The sequence below is a fragment of the Paramormyrops kingsleyae genome, chromosome 10 (assembly GCF_048594095.1).
Source record: "Paramormyrops kingsleyae isolate MSU_618 chromosome 10, PKINGS_0.4, whole genome shotgun sequence".
NCBI lineage: Eukaryota > Metazoa > Chordata > Actinopteri > Osteoglossiformes > Mormyridae > Paramormyrops > Paramormyrops kingsleyae.
Genome location: NC_132806.1, coordinates 34,531,096 through 34,544,947, shown reverse-complemented (window position 1 = coordinate 34,544,947; position 13,852 = coordinate 34,531,096). Strand labels below are relative to the sequence as shown.

At 49.2% G+C, this 13,852-nt stretch overlaps 1 protein-coding gene across 3 annotated transcripts; it reads left to right on the top strand.

Moving 5' to 3' along the window:
• Window positions 1-516: 516 nt before the first annotated feature.
• sh3tc2 (SH3 domain and tetratricopeptide repeats 2) lies at window positions 517-13,793 on the top strand. 3 transcript variants are annotated; one of them, XM_023821294.2, is made up of 19 exons: window positions 517-797; window positions 3,304-3,388; window positions 3,885-3,983; window positions 4,721-4,834; window positions 6,476-6,603; window positions 6,755-6,860; window positions 6,949-7,092; window positions 7,699-7,891; window positions 7,981-8,051; window positions 8,267-8,462; window positions 8,975-9,108; window positions 9,238-9,288; window positions 9,568-11,286; window positions 11,400-11,577; window positions 11,865-12,015; window positions 12,112-12,234; window positions 12,433-12,583; window positions 12,670-12,866; window positions 13,182-13,793. In XM_023821294.2, the coding sequence occupies exons 2-19, from the start codon at window positions 3,364-3,366 to the stop codon at window positions 13,386-13,388; spliced, it is 3,987 nt and encodes a 1,328-aa protein (XP_023677062.2). In that variant the 5' UTR covers window positions 517-797; window positions 3,304-3,363; the 3' UTR covers window positions 13,389-13,793. The 3 variants fall into 3 exon arrangements, with proteins under 3 accessions (XP_023677062.2, XP_023677061.2, XP_023677060.2); XM_023821293.2 differs by lacking the exon at window positions 3,304-3,388 and having other exon boundaries at window positions 518-797; XM_023821292.2 differs by lacking the exons at window positions 517-797; window positions 3,304-3,388 and adding an exon at window positions 2,752-3,303.
• Window positions 13,794-13,852: the final 59 nt, after the last annotated feature.

Below are 13,852 nucleotides of genomic sequence, written 5' to 3'. Positions count from 1 at the left end.
TTCCCACAGGGATTAATAAAGTATCACAGTTTTATATCAAATTTGAGTTATGTGTTCTTTCGCAATTTTCTTCAATTTGAATGTTTCGTTAGTGGTTACGTGCTTAATTTTCAGGGCTAATAAACTTCTTCAAACTTTTGTTTTGCTGAAAGTGTAAACTTGTCAAACCAGATACACGGCTTATGGTCAATGATTCTATCCATGCAAATAGTTTGCATTCCTTTTTCTCTGGAAAACACGAAAGAGAAAACTAAGCCTGCCCATTCTTTCAAACAAGCCATTTGAACTTATCACTTGTGATGTTACTTAAAATGAATCCTTGTGATATAAGTCGTCACCTGACTATAAGACAGGAGAAAATTTTGGAAAAGTGCTCTAACACTCCTGTCACACCGAAAGTCTCAACTTGCCTTTGACCTCCAGAAGAGCCTCAGTAAAACTTTGACCTCGGTATTCTTAAGGAAGTGTGAGAAAACCAGGAGAGAGAGAGAGTGAGGGCATGCGAAAGAGAGAGAGGGTGATAGCAGTCAGCAGACATTCCTGTGCCTCACAGAACAGGGGAGGGGTTAATCTGCTTCCTCAGTGCATATCTCTGATTATTTTGCAGCTTGGTGTTCCACTGGCAAACAAGCCCAGGAGCTCATACTTGCGCTCGCCGGCGGACAAGGGCGCAGAAGCGCAGGGGCATGCTTCCCACAACCCCGTCCCTCCGCAGGACTTTCCTCTCCCGTGGCCAGCGGTACGCTGACTCCCCCCCATGAGGGACACTCGGACGTCCGCGAGTCAGCAGCACAGAGGTAGGCGAGCGGCGTTTTGCTGGGTTTTGTGACAGGGAGTCACTCTTCTGTGAGACAGCTGTCTGTAGGAAGAGTTCATTTCAGGGGTCTCTTCCTTACAGACAATCACTGGCTCATAGGCGGACAAACCGGGTCTATCAGAGGCTGGTTAACTCTGCCAGTGACTTGCTTTCATTTCTTATCGCACGGCGGCCGTTCCCTTTGCTGTGCAAGCTGTGCGCTTGGAAGAACTTCACATGGAGCTGATCTAAACTTAGAGCCCATATGCCTGTCTCATGTTACAAGCTTCTCAGTTCATTGACTTTAACCAACTTTTAAAGTCGTGCGGGTCGCCTCCTGAAGAGATAACACACCCAGGACTCGTCACAAGGGGCCGTTTAAGGTGACAAATGTTTTGTCCCTTTACATAAGTTCCTGTGTGTGTGTGAGGCACAGGGTTTCTCTTTAACAACTTTACAGAGTTTTATATTGATAGGTAATGTTTTGTAACACGCTGACTTTAGAGAAACACAGCTTTGTTAGAAGGACAAGCCATTGTTTGATAAGATAAGAAGGTGGTTTGGCACATAAAGGCCTTTATGATGTTTACACTGGGCTCACAAGACTGACCAAGATGGAATCACGACCGGACTAAATGAATGACCCTCAGGTAAATAAGGTGAAATGGAAAGGCCTTTTTTTTTATAAGATTATCCCCTCAGCATCTGTCAGCATGAGAAAGAGACGGAGCCAAAACAGAAGGGGGGCTCTGGGGAGATCAAACGAGCCCATTTCACCGTGTCCCTCCATTAAACTCGTGAGAGAGGCTCTGGCTTGATTAGTTTAGTCTGGCACACCATAGTGAGCTGCAGGCTGCACCAAAGGGGCATTTCTGATGGGGGTCTCTGCTGTCAGAGCATTTAATGACCAGGGTCAGTCTCCTTTCCAACCCACTAAGAGCACAAATGGCTCCTTAGCTGCCACAAGGTTAAGGAAATCGACTTAATGAAGTAGGCTCATTTTTTAACTAGATTCTTAGAAATTATTTTTTTAATATCTCCTGTCTAAAATCTAAGAAAAACTCCATCCATCCATCCATCCATCCATCCACCTAACTTTATAAATAGATTTAAAAGAACATAACATAAAACTAATGTGAATAGAATATATGCAAACTTATAAACACCATGGTTATAAAAAGAAGACCCATGTTTTCTTGGATATGGTCTCTACATGAATACAGACATGAATCCATACATCCACCATCACCTGCTCCTTTACTGATGCCCAGGGGCCTAATAAACCTGTCACAGCCTTTTCAATCCTGCAATAAATACATCAAATAGCTTTTCCGTGTTAAATCTGCTATGATCAGTAAGTGATGGAAGAACATTAGGGGCCAACAGAAGTGTTTGTCTAGAAGCTGCAGCCATTGCACTCTATGCTTCTCTGTAAAAATGAATTGTCAATGAAATGCAGACAAACTCACGACCCCCCCAGTTACTGAGTTTGGAGCCTGAGCTCTGGCAAATGTATGATTTGTTCTTCCTGTTTTTGCTCGATGTGAAGTTCATCCACCTGGCGTCTCACACTGTCGATGCACTTCAGAATGTTTTAGCGTGAAGCCTTTCTGTCGCTCTTAATGGCTGTGCTTAAAAGCCGGCGCTGTAGTCTAAGTTCCAGCTTTTATTACTGACAGACAGGGCTGGGGCTGCCTTGTCCTCAGCATTTGTTTAGCTCTTTGCGCCGCACACGCTCGCTCTGGGGAGAGTAACGGGGGGAGATTTGTGTCAATATTAAATCATGTATCGACACTGACGCTGACAAAACATGACATTTTACTGCTGCCGAGCGGCATAGGGAATGTGCAGCGCTATGAAGGGGAGGGTCCAGGAGGACAAAGACTGCGGTGTGTTCGCCCTCTCTGTCCCGAGCAGGGCGGGCGGGGAGGGGGGTCTTCACGCTTCTCTGGGGAGGGGGGCCAGCACGCTGAGCGCTGCCTAGCCCTTTACAACATGTGTTTAAAAGGTAGTCAACTGTATAAAAGTAATTTAAGATGGCGGATAACTGTGGCCAGTTGGATTTTTCCCACAGCTGAGAATAACTTTATATCAAAATATAGCATGTTAACAGAAATTGGAGCACTTTCCGGCACTAACTTAAGCCACGTAACGTTAACAACTGATGTCGACAAATAACGTAGGCATGTGACCGATGGCCCTCGGAGGGCCTTTGGCGCTCGCACAAACTTACCCACACAAGCATGCCATCAGCAGAGCTCTGTGCATTCGGAGGCGAGTCTGCGGAGGAAAGATAATGTGTGTGTGTGTGTGAGAGAGAGAGAGAGGGAGAGAGAGAGAGGGAGAGAGAGAGAGGGAGAAATGTGCTCTCAGACTGGGATGAATAGCAGCGCCGGCAGGGTGTGGGGTGTAACCCTCTCCAGACGGGCCAGCAGGAGCGAGTTCTGAGGAGCACGGCGAGATGTGCTGCACGGGGGAGTTTCTGAGAAAATGCTTCTTGGTTTCAGGTTGGTGCCCGTTGATGTTCGTAGGTTTCGCAGACAAACGTCTCGTTAGTTCCAGGCGCTATGGGTAATATATTCACCAGTGAAGGTAACGAGCATGAGCAGGTGTTCGCATGAGATGCTGAGTGTGCGTGACGCTGACCTGGACCTCCGCTAACCGACGGGAGCTGCAAGCTTGTCCCTGTCCTGTCGGGTCTCCTTCACAGCCAGAGCTGGGCTAAAACGCTGCTTCTTTGGCTCCCTGTTGACCCTGTGTAAATCAGGCTAGGATGTTGCTCTAACCCTGTCTATGTTTTGAGGGGGTCTCATCAAGGGCTGATTCATATCTGGGAAAATTAGTCAGCCCATAAAGTCTATGTTGCCCAGAAATGTGATGGAGTTAGATTAGACTAGAATGCATGTTGCACTTGAGGTCACTTTATGCCGCCGGACGCCTGTGTGACTACTGCCTGTCTGTCGTCCGTGGAGATGACCGTCGTGTGAGGACACGGCCGTGTCTGTCTACATGCTTTTGACCCTTCGTTCTGCAACCAAACCTGGGAATGCGTACCAGCTCCAGCCACAATGGCATTTTCTCTCCTCAGACATATCGCCAGCTGATCTGGACGCTTTGTGGACTGAGCCTCCATACACGCTGGATGCGGCCAATGAGATCTTTACAGGAAATGACATCATGACGACAGGTAATGGCATTATCGGAATTACTTTTTGTGTACAGGAAGATCAGCTAATGTGTATGCCTTTCATTTTTCAAATTCAGAGGCTGAAAGATGTAAACGGTTGAATGTATTATTCATTTATGAAAGAGTGAGCTATGATTTACTGGATAGAAAAGGTGATTCAGTGATTCACAGGGACAAAGAGGCTCTGTGTTATGGTATAGCGAATTGGCTGCTGAGTAAGGAAGTCTTGTGGACATCCTCTATTCACAATGCACAACCTGGAAATGTGTTTATTACTCAAAAACATCCCAGTAGCACAACCCCAGATATGTGTACAGTCAGGCAATAGTAGCTCCTCACCTTGTTGTTGCTGTTAACGTGTTCAGTGTCAGTTGACTAACATGACTAGCTTGGTTTTTCATGCATGAAGCGAATAAATATGCTTGTAACTTTGTTCACAAACAACATACGGTAATTCATGCCAGTTGAATCAGTTACAGGGTTTCGGAGTGTTTCTGATAGAGGGCCCATCGCTTCATACTGGTTTCATTTTAAGGACACTAATTTAAGGTGCCGAGTGTACTGGGTGCCATACAGGAGGGGAGAGTGCGTTCCTCTGATAAAATACTGAAATTCCAAGGGGACGACAGAGAGGCATTAGCTATTGATTGCTCAGTACAGAATGCAGTGTGTCCCCAGTGAGTCCCCGTCGAGTGCTGCGGAAATCCTTTTGAACCCTTGTGTTCCCCCTGGGCCAGGGGAGGAAGAGGAAGTGGAACCAGCGCCAGAGTTGGACAGTTACTGGAAGAGGAAGGAGGCCTTCGATAAGGGCAGCACAGTGTCGCTGGCGGTGGGCGAGCGCTTCTCGTCAGGTACGCCCGGCCGCCAGGCCCATGCTTTGGTGGCGCGCTGCCCCCTGCTGACCACAGGGCTGCACAGTGAGAACTGGGCACACTTGGGATTTTTTGCAGCCAGTGGGGTGGAGGACAGCCACAGGGAAAGACCATAGAGTGTAAATAAACATCATGGCTTTAAGAAGTGAAACACACAGTGAAACAGCATTAAGACCCCTTTAAGAAGAGCCTGACGAGTCAATAAAAGCCTCCTAACACAGCTTACTAAGATCCCTAAAAGCCTTCTGCCCCACCAGCACTGTCCCATCCAGCACTGCCCCACCAGCACTGCCCTATCCAGCACTGCCCCACCAGGACTGCCTCATCCAGCACTGCCCCATCCAGCACTGGCCCACCAGCACTGCCCCATCTAGCACTGCCCCACCAACACTGCCCCATCTAGCACTGCCCCACCAACACTGCCCCATCCAGCACTGCCCCACCAGCACTGCCCCACCAGGACTGCCCCATCCAGCACTGCCCCACCAGGACTGCCTCATCCAGCACTGCCCCACCAGGACTGACTCATCCAGCACTGCCCCACCAGGACTGCCCCATCCAGCACTGCCCCATCCAGCATTGCCCCATCAGCATTGCCCCATCAGCACTGCCCCATCCAGCACTGCCCCATCCAGCACTGCCCCACCCAGCACTGTCCCATCCAACACTGCCCCATCCAGCACTGCCCCATCTAGCACTGCCCCCTGAAACATCAGCTAATTTGGGCCATTTGGGCATCAGCGACTGGGTTACCAGGGACTGAATATCACTTGTAAGAAAACAATCACCCAGATCACACCCCCCCCCCCCCCGGGGAAATTTCTCTGATTTCAAGAACAATGTCCTAAGCATCACTGTTTGTTTACGGATACTTGGCATGCTCACTGCAATGACTCATCTGTACATTGTACTGAAAGTGTGCCCACTCTGTGTCTCTGTACAGTGTATCACTGCTGAAAAAGGAAACACCCCCCGTTTATGAACTGTCACCTACATCTCTGGATTTTACGTGACCTGCAGCAGTCTCTCATTGTAAGGGTACTGCCGCAGGTGTCGAAAATCGTCACACCCGACTCGCCTATCTCTTCATCTCGCGTCACACATCTGTTCCCCGGGCACCCTGTCATTTGCCAGTCACTCTTGACCGTGAGATTAGCATTTAGCGTCTCCCCAGGGAAGCACAGAGCCTTGGCTGGCTTAGCAGACCCACAGGCCTCCTGCTCAGGCAGTGGCTGGGCGAATGCCCCCCCCCCCTGACAGTCTGTCACGTTTGGACGCCGCAAAACCCGCTGAAAGTTTAATTTCATATTTCCGCGACCATATGGTGCTGCAGCTATTTTACTGACAGATCCCCACAGATACGTACAGCAAAGACTGTCTGGCTGCGTCTCCTTCCTCCGCTACAGCATCCCAGTGGGTCTGTAGAGCTCTCTGCTACAGGGCTCCCTCAGATCTGTAGGATTAGGGACTTACTGTCAGCATTACATCTTCCACATAAAGAGAGTGGGCACTAAAGGTGGTGGGGGGAAGGGCTGGGCGGTGATTTAAGCCTAATGCATGTCTGCAACATACCTCATTTCTGTGGGTTGCCTTGTTTGCCATCTTTTTGTTGTTGTGCAGATGTACTGCTGCAGTTCAGCGGGAGGTGGCGCTCCAGTGCAGAACCCAACACTGACCTGCAGGAGGCGCTGCGGACACGACTCCGGGTGGTTGAGAGCAACAGCCAGGATGTCGCTCAGCTGTTCAAGGTCAGATGCAGGCCTCATGTTGCGTGTGTCTGCGTGAAAGCTGCTAATATGTTAACTATTGCGTAACCTATCATATATAAGGAATATATGTTATCATGTCACTGAAATTTGGTTATTTAGTATTACTTCTCACCAAAAACACCCTGTGCAGGACCTGTCTGCTCGCCTGCTGTCAGTCCATGCTGAGAAGGACTGCTTTGTCATCACCTTTAAGACCATTGAGGAGATCTGGAAGTTCTCCACTTACCTGGCCTTAGGTACTTCTGCCACTGGATATGCACCAAATGCCTGCCCACAAGGTGTCGGTGAATGCTAATGACTGAGGACACTTCACGGTCTGCACAGGGTACGTGGCCCGATGCCTGGAGAACTTCCTGTGTGATCAGAGCTTCTGGCTGGACTCACCCCTCCTCAGCGATGTGGAGATCTGCGTCACGGTGGATGAGGAGCACCTGGCCACCCTCTACCTGGGCCTGCTGCTGCAGGAAGGCAAGGAGCCACCTTCTATATCCACCGCTCCGGCGTAGCTTAATAAAACCCTTCCCCTAGCCGCCAGAGCCTGGACCAGCATATTTCCACATGGCCATGTACAGTGCTGACAGTCTGACCTTATTACCCATTAAATATCATTTGATTTTCACGTACAAAATTATACGAGTCTTTTTGACTGCTCCGCAAACAGAATGTTCTGAATCTTCAGCTAATGGAAATGATTAAATACATGAGAACCAGTTAGCTTCTGAGAAACTGGGTATATTTACAAATACTAAGGATTTAGCGTTCCATGATGGATTAATGCAGAGTCTCTGTGGGAATTACTGTGGGTGAACAGTGTTTTTGTTCCAGCGAATCGCTCAGCAAATCGGGTTGGAATGAGCTATTACCTGAATATGCTGCATTGTTTGCTGGGCTGCATTTATTTACAATGAGTCCAGAAAAACAAAACAGACGTCGATGAAATGCTGAAACTAGCATAGTCAGGATGCAGCACAGAGAGAAAAAGCACACAGAGGTCCCTGAACGGGTACAGCAGCTTATCAGATATGACTATGACTTCAATGAGATGTTAAAAGAACCCAAAACGTCTCTGTGCAGGGACATTCTTCTCGAAGGCGCTGTACGACAGCAAGTACACCGAAGAGGAGGACCTGCCGTACAAGAAGAACGACCTGGTGATGGTGAAGGACACGGGCCAGGATGCCACGTGGGAGGGGAGCCTGCTGGCCACCGGGCAGCACGGCCTGGTGCCCGTGCACGCCATGCAGCCCCTGCCCTACCCCTTCTACCAGTAGGTGCCTTCGGAGCCAAGTGTGCCCAGCTCGATGCCAGGTAGCCGCCAGAACCGGGTGAATTCTAACGGTGTGGATTTCATTAAAGGTGGTTTCTTAGGAAGTATCCAGGAAGCGCCGGGGGTGCCGCCAGTAAGGGTCCGTTCGTTCATCGCATCGGTGAGAGACGCCTCATATCGCAAACGCAGCATGCGCATTAGACACCTAATGGTTCTGATTTTCCGGCCATAGCCTACTGATAATTTTATTGGATACTCAGCTGACCATCAGCATCAGTTAAGCAGTTTAATAGCTTAAGTTTAATAGCTACTCAGACGTGGAATGTTTTATGTGTATAAGTGAAACTTATTTTTAATCTGCTGTTGGACCTGTAGCGAGAGGTACCTGCGTGGCTGTGGTGGACCATGATCCCATTGGGCAGGATGAGCTGCGGTTCAGCAAAGGCGACCTGATCCAGGTGGAGGGCTTTCTGCTGGCCAGTCTGGATCTCTTCGTAGGGAGACACCTGCCCAGTGGTTTGATAGGATTCGTCCAGAAGGCCCACGTGAAGGCAGAAAGTCTACAGCCACTGTGAGCTTTAACACAGCCTTTCCCAATTCGGTTCTCTGGGTCACACACAGTCCATGTTTTTGCTCCCTACTGGGAGCTGGGAGGAAGCAAAAATGTGGACTGTGTATTGGTCCCCGAGGACTGGATTGGCAAACACTGCCCTAACCTTACAGCATTATCTAACTATCATAAAAGACTTTCAATGTCCCTGACTGTTGCCTAGACCAATAAATAAGGACATGAATTTTTATTGTTTTAATGTATTCATGTATTTGTATTTTCAAAATAACACAAACTCACTTTCCTATGCATCACAGCTTAAATTGTAATAACTGCTTACAAATCGGAATTTATGATGACTGACATCATCAGTTCCTCCTGACTGATATTGATAGAGCTTTTTAAGATGAGGATGCTTCAAAAACGCCCATCTTCTAATTTCCTGGTTATTGCATGTTTACCACTATCAAGATGGACGGGTCGAGAAATGACAGTCATGTGATGATAATGGCCTCTTTGTTGCGCTTTTCAAGGGATGGACAATTGGTTTTTCTCAGCGAGAATGAGAGAGCGACCCTGGCTCACTGCAACCCCTGCACAGAGCAGAGCTACAGTGCTCTCTTGAACAAACTCTCCGCGACCGACATCAGCACTGTGTACAGATTAGGTATGAAGCCTCCTGAGCCTGTAGGAACCTGCTCTGACACTGTGATGATGATGATGATGATATTTTCAAGGCTCACTGCCGCTTGCAGCCCAGTCAGGTTTCAACAAACTGCTTTTTGTTTTTCTGCAGATAGACTAGATAAATCTGACTTCACGTACATTAAAAATCAACCAAAGCAAGGTACTGGAAATTCTTTTGAATTCTTTGATGTCTCAGATGTGTATTATTTTTTTTTAAATACGTGCATGCTATTTATCCTATTCCGTTGTCCAAATCAAATGGTTTTTTAATATACAGTATTCATGCTTCTGAATGATAGCTTTGTCTAAACACATGACAGAACCATTAAGTCTGAAGGAACGCACTGCCTGTGTTCAGCTCATTATGGTGAGATAACAGTTATGGTTTTTTTCATGAGAGCTCATGGCAGGACGCTGCTCTGTGTTGAATTTTTTTCAGAGCAGAAAAGTCCGATCTGTGCTCGACAGAGTACCATCTCCGAGAAGAGCGCCAGCCCCTTTTACCAGTCCTCTCCCCGTTCCTCCATCTACGCCTCCCAGAGCCAGCTTGAGAAGGATGGCGAGATGCTGTCGTTTAGCCTGGATGACACTTTCAAAGAGATGGATGAGTTTGAGGAAGATCCGCAGCTCTTCATGGATGACAGCAGCTGGGAGGCGGAGGAGGCGGAGCTCTATGACCCAATCATGAGCTTGCTGAACCAGGACCACTTCCAGGAGACATCCCAGGCATTCTGCGACATGTCTTACTCCTTCCTGGAGACCACGTTTAGAGGCTACACAGAGGACGAGCTGCTGCTGCACCTGGAGAACGTGCGGGAGGGCGCAAAGAAGAGCGGCATGCAGTGGGCGCACCGGCGCGCTTGCTTCCTCATGGGCAGACTGTGCGCCAAAAAGAACAAGTACTCTCAGGCCAGAGTGTATTTCGAGGAGGCGTTATCCATGCCAGTGAAAGGCTTTGCAGATCCACCCCTCCTAGTCGCCCTTTACACCAACCTCACCGCCGTCTACCTGAAGCAGAGGCAGTTGGAGAAGCTGTCCCACACGCTGGAGAAGGCCAGCACCCTGCTCCTCTGCCTGCCTGAGCACGAATTCTGCTCCATTGACGAATTCGAGGTCCTCAAACTCCTGATTCGTAAGGCCATTGTGGAGAGTGACAAGTACCTGGAGGCACGAACCTGTTACCTCATCGTCAAGCTCTTCCTTCGAATGCGGAAGGTGGAGGACACTCTGCCTTTTGTGGAGAGGCTACAGTTTCTCACTATAAGCCTCTCCACCCATTCTGGGAGTCCTCTTGCACCTGTGGACCTCAACTGGATGCTGAGCAGACTCTACCATAAGAAGTACTTACCCTACCTCACTTTAGCGTCATTAAGCCTTGACTCCATCTCAGATCGATCCCTTCAGGATGCTTTTCAAAAGATAGATATGTTCATCAAGAACTCTGTCAGGCTCAACCCGCAGTGGAGAGACGGAACCTCGGTACTCCCTGCACAGGTTGTGGTGTACCTCCAGCAGGCTCTGTCCATCGCCAGCCACGGGGATGACATAAGAACCCAGAGAGACTTATGCCTGGGCTTGACCAATGTGTACCAGCAGCATGGAGCCTTAGAGAAGGCGGTCCAGTGTACCCAGCGAGCTGTGCAGATGGGGGGCCACCTCAGCGAGGAGGGGGGCTTTGAGGCCACTGTGCTGCTGGCCTGGTTGTTGGTCCTCAGGGCAGAGACAGAAAGGGCTTCGGACACCCTGCAGCCGCTCTTGCAGTCCCTGAATGAGATAGACAGCCCCACCCAGTGTGGCGTTGTGCATAACATCCTGGGCCTCTGTCTCAGGCATGGGGGGCAGGTGCAGGAAGCAGCCAGCAACTTCCACCGTGCCCTCCAGATCTCCCAGGAGAACGGCAACAAGCGCAACGAAGGCCTGGTACTGGCTAACATAGGATGCCTGGCTCTGTCCATCGGCGCCCCGGCGCTGGCTGAGCGCTTCCTGCTAAGGTCCCTGCGTCTCTTCCCAGAGCTCTCAGACACCCCCACGGATGCGGAGCATGTCCAGGCCTACCTCTGGCTGGGGAGGAGCTATAGGGATAGAGGGAAAAGCCAAGAGGTTAGGCTGTGTTATGAGATGGCTTTGTTGATTGCCATTGGTGCCAAGAACCTTCACAGTGAGTGAACGGCCTAGAAGTACCAGAAGTCAATAATTTAACGGGACAGCTTGCCTGTTTTACCTCCACATGCTTCACTGTAGAATTAGCTGATTTCTCTTGTCTCTTACCAGGTCAGATTGTGGTGGCGAAAGAGCTGAGCCGTCTTTATGCTGATATGCTGCTGTACGGTCAGTGTATCATCTACTGTGAGCACTGTGTGCAGCTAGCACAGGAGCTGAAGGATAAGAAGCTGGAGGGCGAGTTCCTGGAGATGCTCAGCAACCTCTACCTCTCGTTAAACACCGAGAAGTAAGGCTGCCTCACATATTCACACACTGCAGGATACGTAAGAGCGTCCAGCCAGAAGCTTAGGCTTTTCACTGTGAGGTTAAGTGAACGGCGTCACCCTCTGCTTTACAGGCGTTTAACTGTGTTTAGCTGTGTTTACCTGACAGCAGTCGGTTAAGGGAAATGTTACACATTTTATTCTCAGATAAAACTGGAATATAAATTTAACACCGCTGTCATACACTCACATTATTGAGCTAGTAAGGCCAGGCTTGCTCAACGATGGTAAAAAAGGGGACGCTCTCCAGGTCTTCAAGAAAGTCACTGGACTACACCAAACAGAGCCTTCGGATCTCCATTGACCTCGGCAAACGAGAGGAGGAGTCGGAGACCTGGCTTCAGGTGGGCAGGATATATTACCTGATCCAGGAAGACGAGCTGGCCGACATGTACCTGCAGGTACCTCCACGTTAGAAGCTCTTTGGTTTAACCATGAGACACCATTGCCTGCCCGGCTGCTTTTTAGAGCCCAGTCAAACAGACCCCTTGTTGCAGGCTGCAGTAAAAACTGCGCTAAGGATGCACGACGCATGCTTTGCCGGGCGGATATATGAGGAGGCTGGAGACGTGTTCTTCACAGGCCTCCGTAACCGAGCGGCAGCCTTCCCCTTTTACCGGGTAAGCGCGTCCTCTCTGTCCCCCACTCTGCAGATAAGGCACCCTGCGTCGAGCCGTCTGGGGGAGAGGGCAAAGTCTATCGGTGCAGCTGTTTGTTGACACCGATGTTATCGCCCCCCCACCCTGTTCCGGTTTATGTTTGTATACGTCTTGGTTCCTCAGTAATGTGTAAAAGGTCATTCCTGTGCCTTCATTCAGGATGGGAGCCTCCCCTTCGCCAGAGGCGTCAAGGACATGCAGGCGGAGTTTCGGCTCCTGAGTAAAATCACAGAGCTGCTGTTGGACGGGGGACAGTACGAGGAGGCCCTGCAGTACGCCCTGCTCGCCGTGGAGGTCAGCACGGCCACAGGTACGAGGCTTCCAGGCCCCATCCCAGCACAGCCGCGGTCTGCCTTCCTGCCCGGGTCAGTGTGCCTGACGCTTTCCACCCCGCAGGTGTGTGTCAGCAGGAGCGCGTGGCCTTCCACCGCCTCGCCACTGTCTACTTCTCCCTTCAGCGCTTTGAGCTGGCAGAGAATTATTATCTCAAGGCCTTGTCTCTCAGCTCTGCCATCCTGGAGCATCCGAAAGAGGCCAGATACTTTGTTAAAGTATATTGTCGCTTGGGGGCTATAACACTGCACCAGCTGAAGGTAGGATGGAAACATGGTTTGCCCTTTAAATAATTACAGTGCATTACAGTGCATTACAGTGCATTACAGTGCATTACAGGGCATTACAGTGATTTGTTAAAAACGGATCCGGTCTGCTGGTCATTTGTTTTATTGTAAATTCAAACTACTGAATAAAAGTTGATTTAATTTCATATTGATAATTTCAGCCAACTTTTCTCCTTTTATGTAATGAAACACAGTGCTGGCCCGTACTGCTAAGGTAGTTCGGAGTAATTATTAGCGAGGGGAGGCCTGCAGGCTCTGTAACAGCTGCATTGTTTCGCTGTCGTCCAGGACGCCATCGATGCCAAGGGCTACTTCCACCTGGCACTGGCCGCTGCACTGGAGGACCAGGACAATGCCAGGGCATTGTATGTCATTTACATGAAGCTGGCGGAGATCCATGCCAATTATATTCCTGACGAAGAGCTGAGCCAGAGCTACAGGGACAGTGCTACGGCTCTGAGGGAAGAACTGGCTGTAGACACAGACACAGCATAACAGGGGGGGGGCAGAACAAGGGGGCCGGTCTCTCAGCTTAGGAGACATTTACAAGCCATTCCCAGTCTTTTATGTGCCTTTGCATCCTTTGCAAAATTTACCTTTATAACTTATTTTCTACATTCAGTGGTGTGTATGAGTCTGGGGCTGCGGGGCTGTGTCACATGGTGTCAGTCCCCATTAAGCAAGTAAAGTCTCAGTCTGATTTAAGTCACCATTAACCAAGTAAAGTCACAGTCTGATTTAGGTAAGTGCTTAGAAATGAGTCCTGTAATGCTGTCCCTGTAAATGTACTTTGTTAATAAGTGAGTGTTTTATATAGCGACGCTTTATTATTCATTGTAAATGATTTGTAAATATTTTGTATAATATGTAAGATGTTGGATATAAAAATGCCCTGGTTCAGTTTTGACTGATCTCTTTCTTTTCTGATATTGTGGGATGCAAAGTGTCATAATTAGGAT

Excerpts from the sequence above, each read along its gene's own strand:
- sh3tc2 (XM_023821292.2), top strand. The coding sequence starts at position 3,258 with ATGTGCTGCACGGGGGAGTTTCTGAGAAAATGCTTCTTGGTTTCAG. Across the intron at positions 3,304-3,884 it reads AAAATGCTTCTTGGTTTCAG|ACATATCGCCAGCTGATCTG; the intron begins GTTGGTGCCCGT and ends TTCTCTCCTCAG. Across the intron at positions 8,052-8,266 it reads TCCGTTCGTTCATCGCATCG|CGAGAGGTACCTGCGTGGCT; the intron begins GTGAGAGACGCC and ends TTGGACCTGTAG.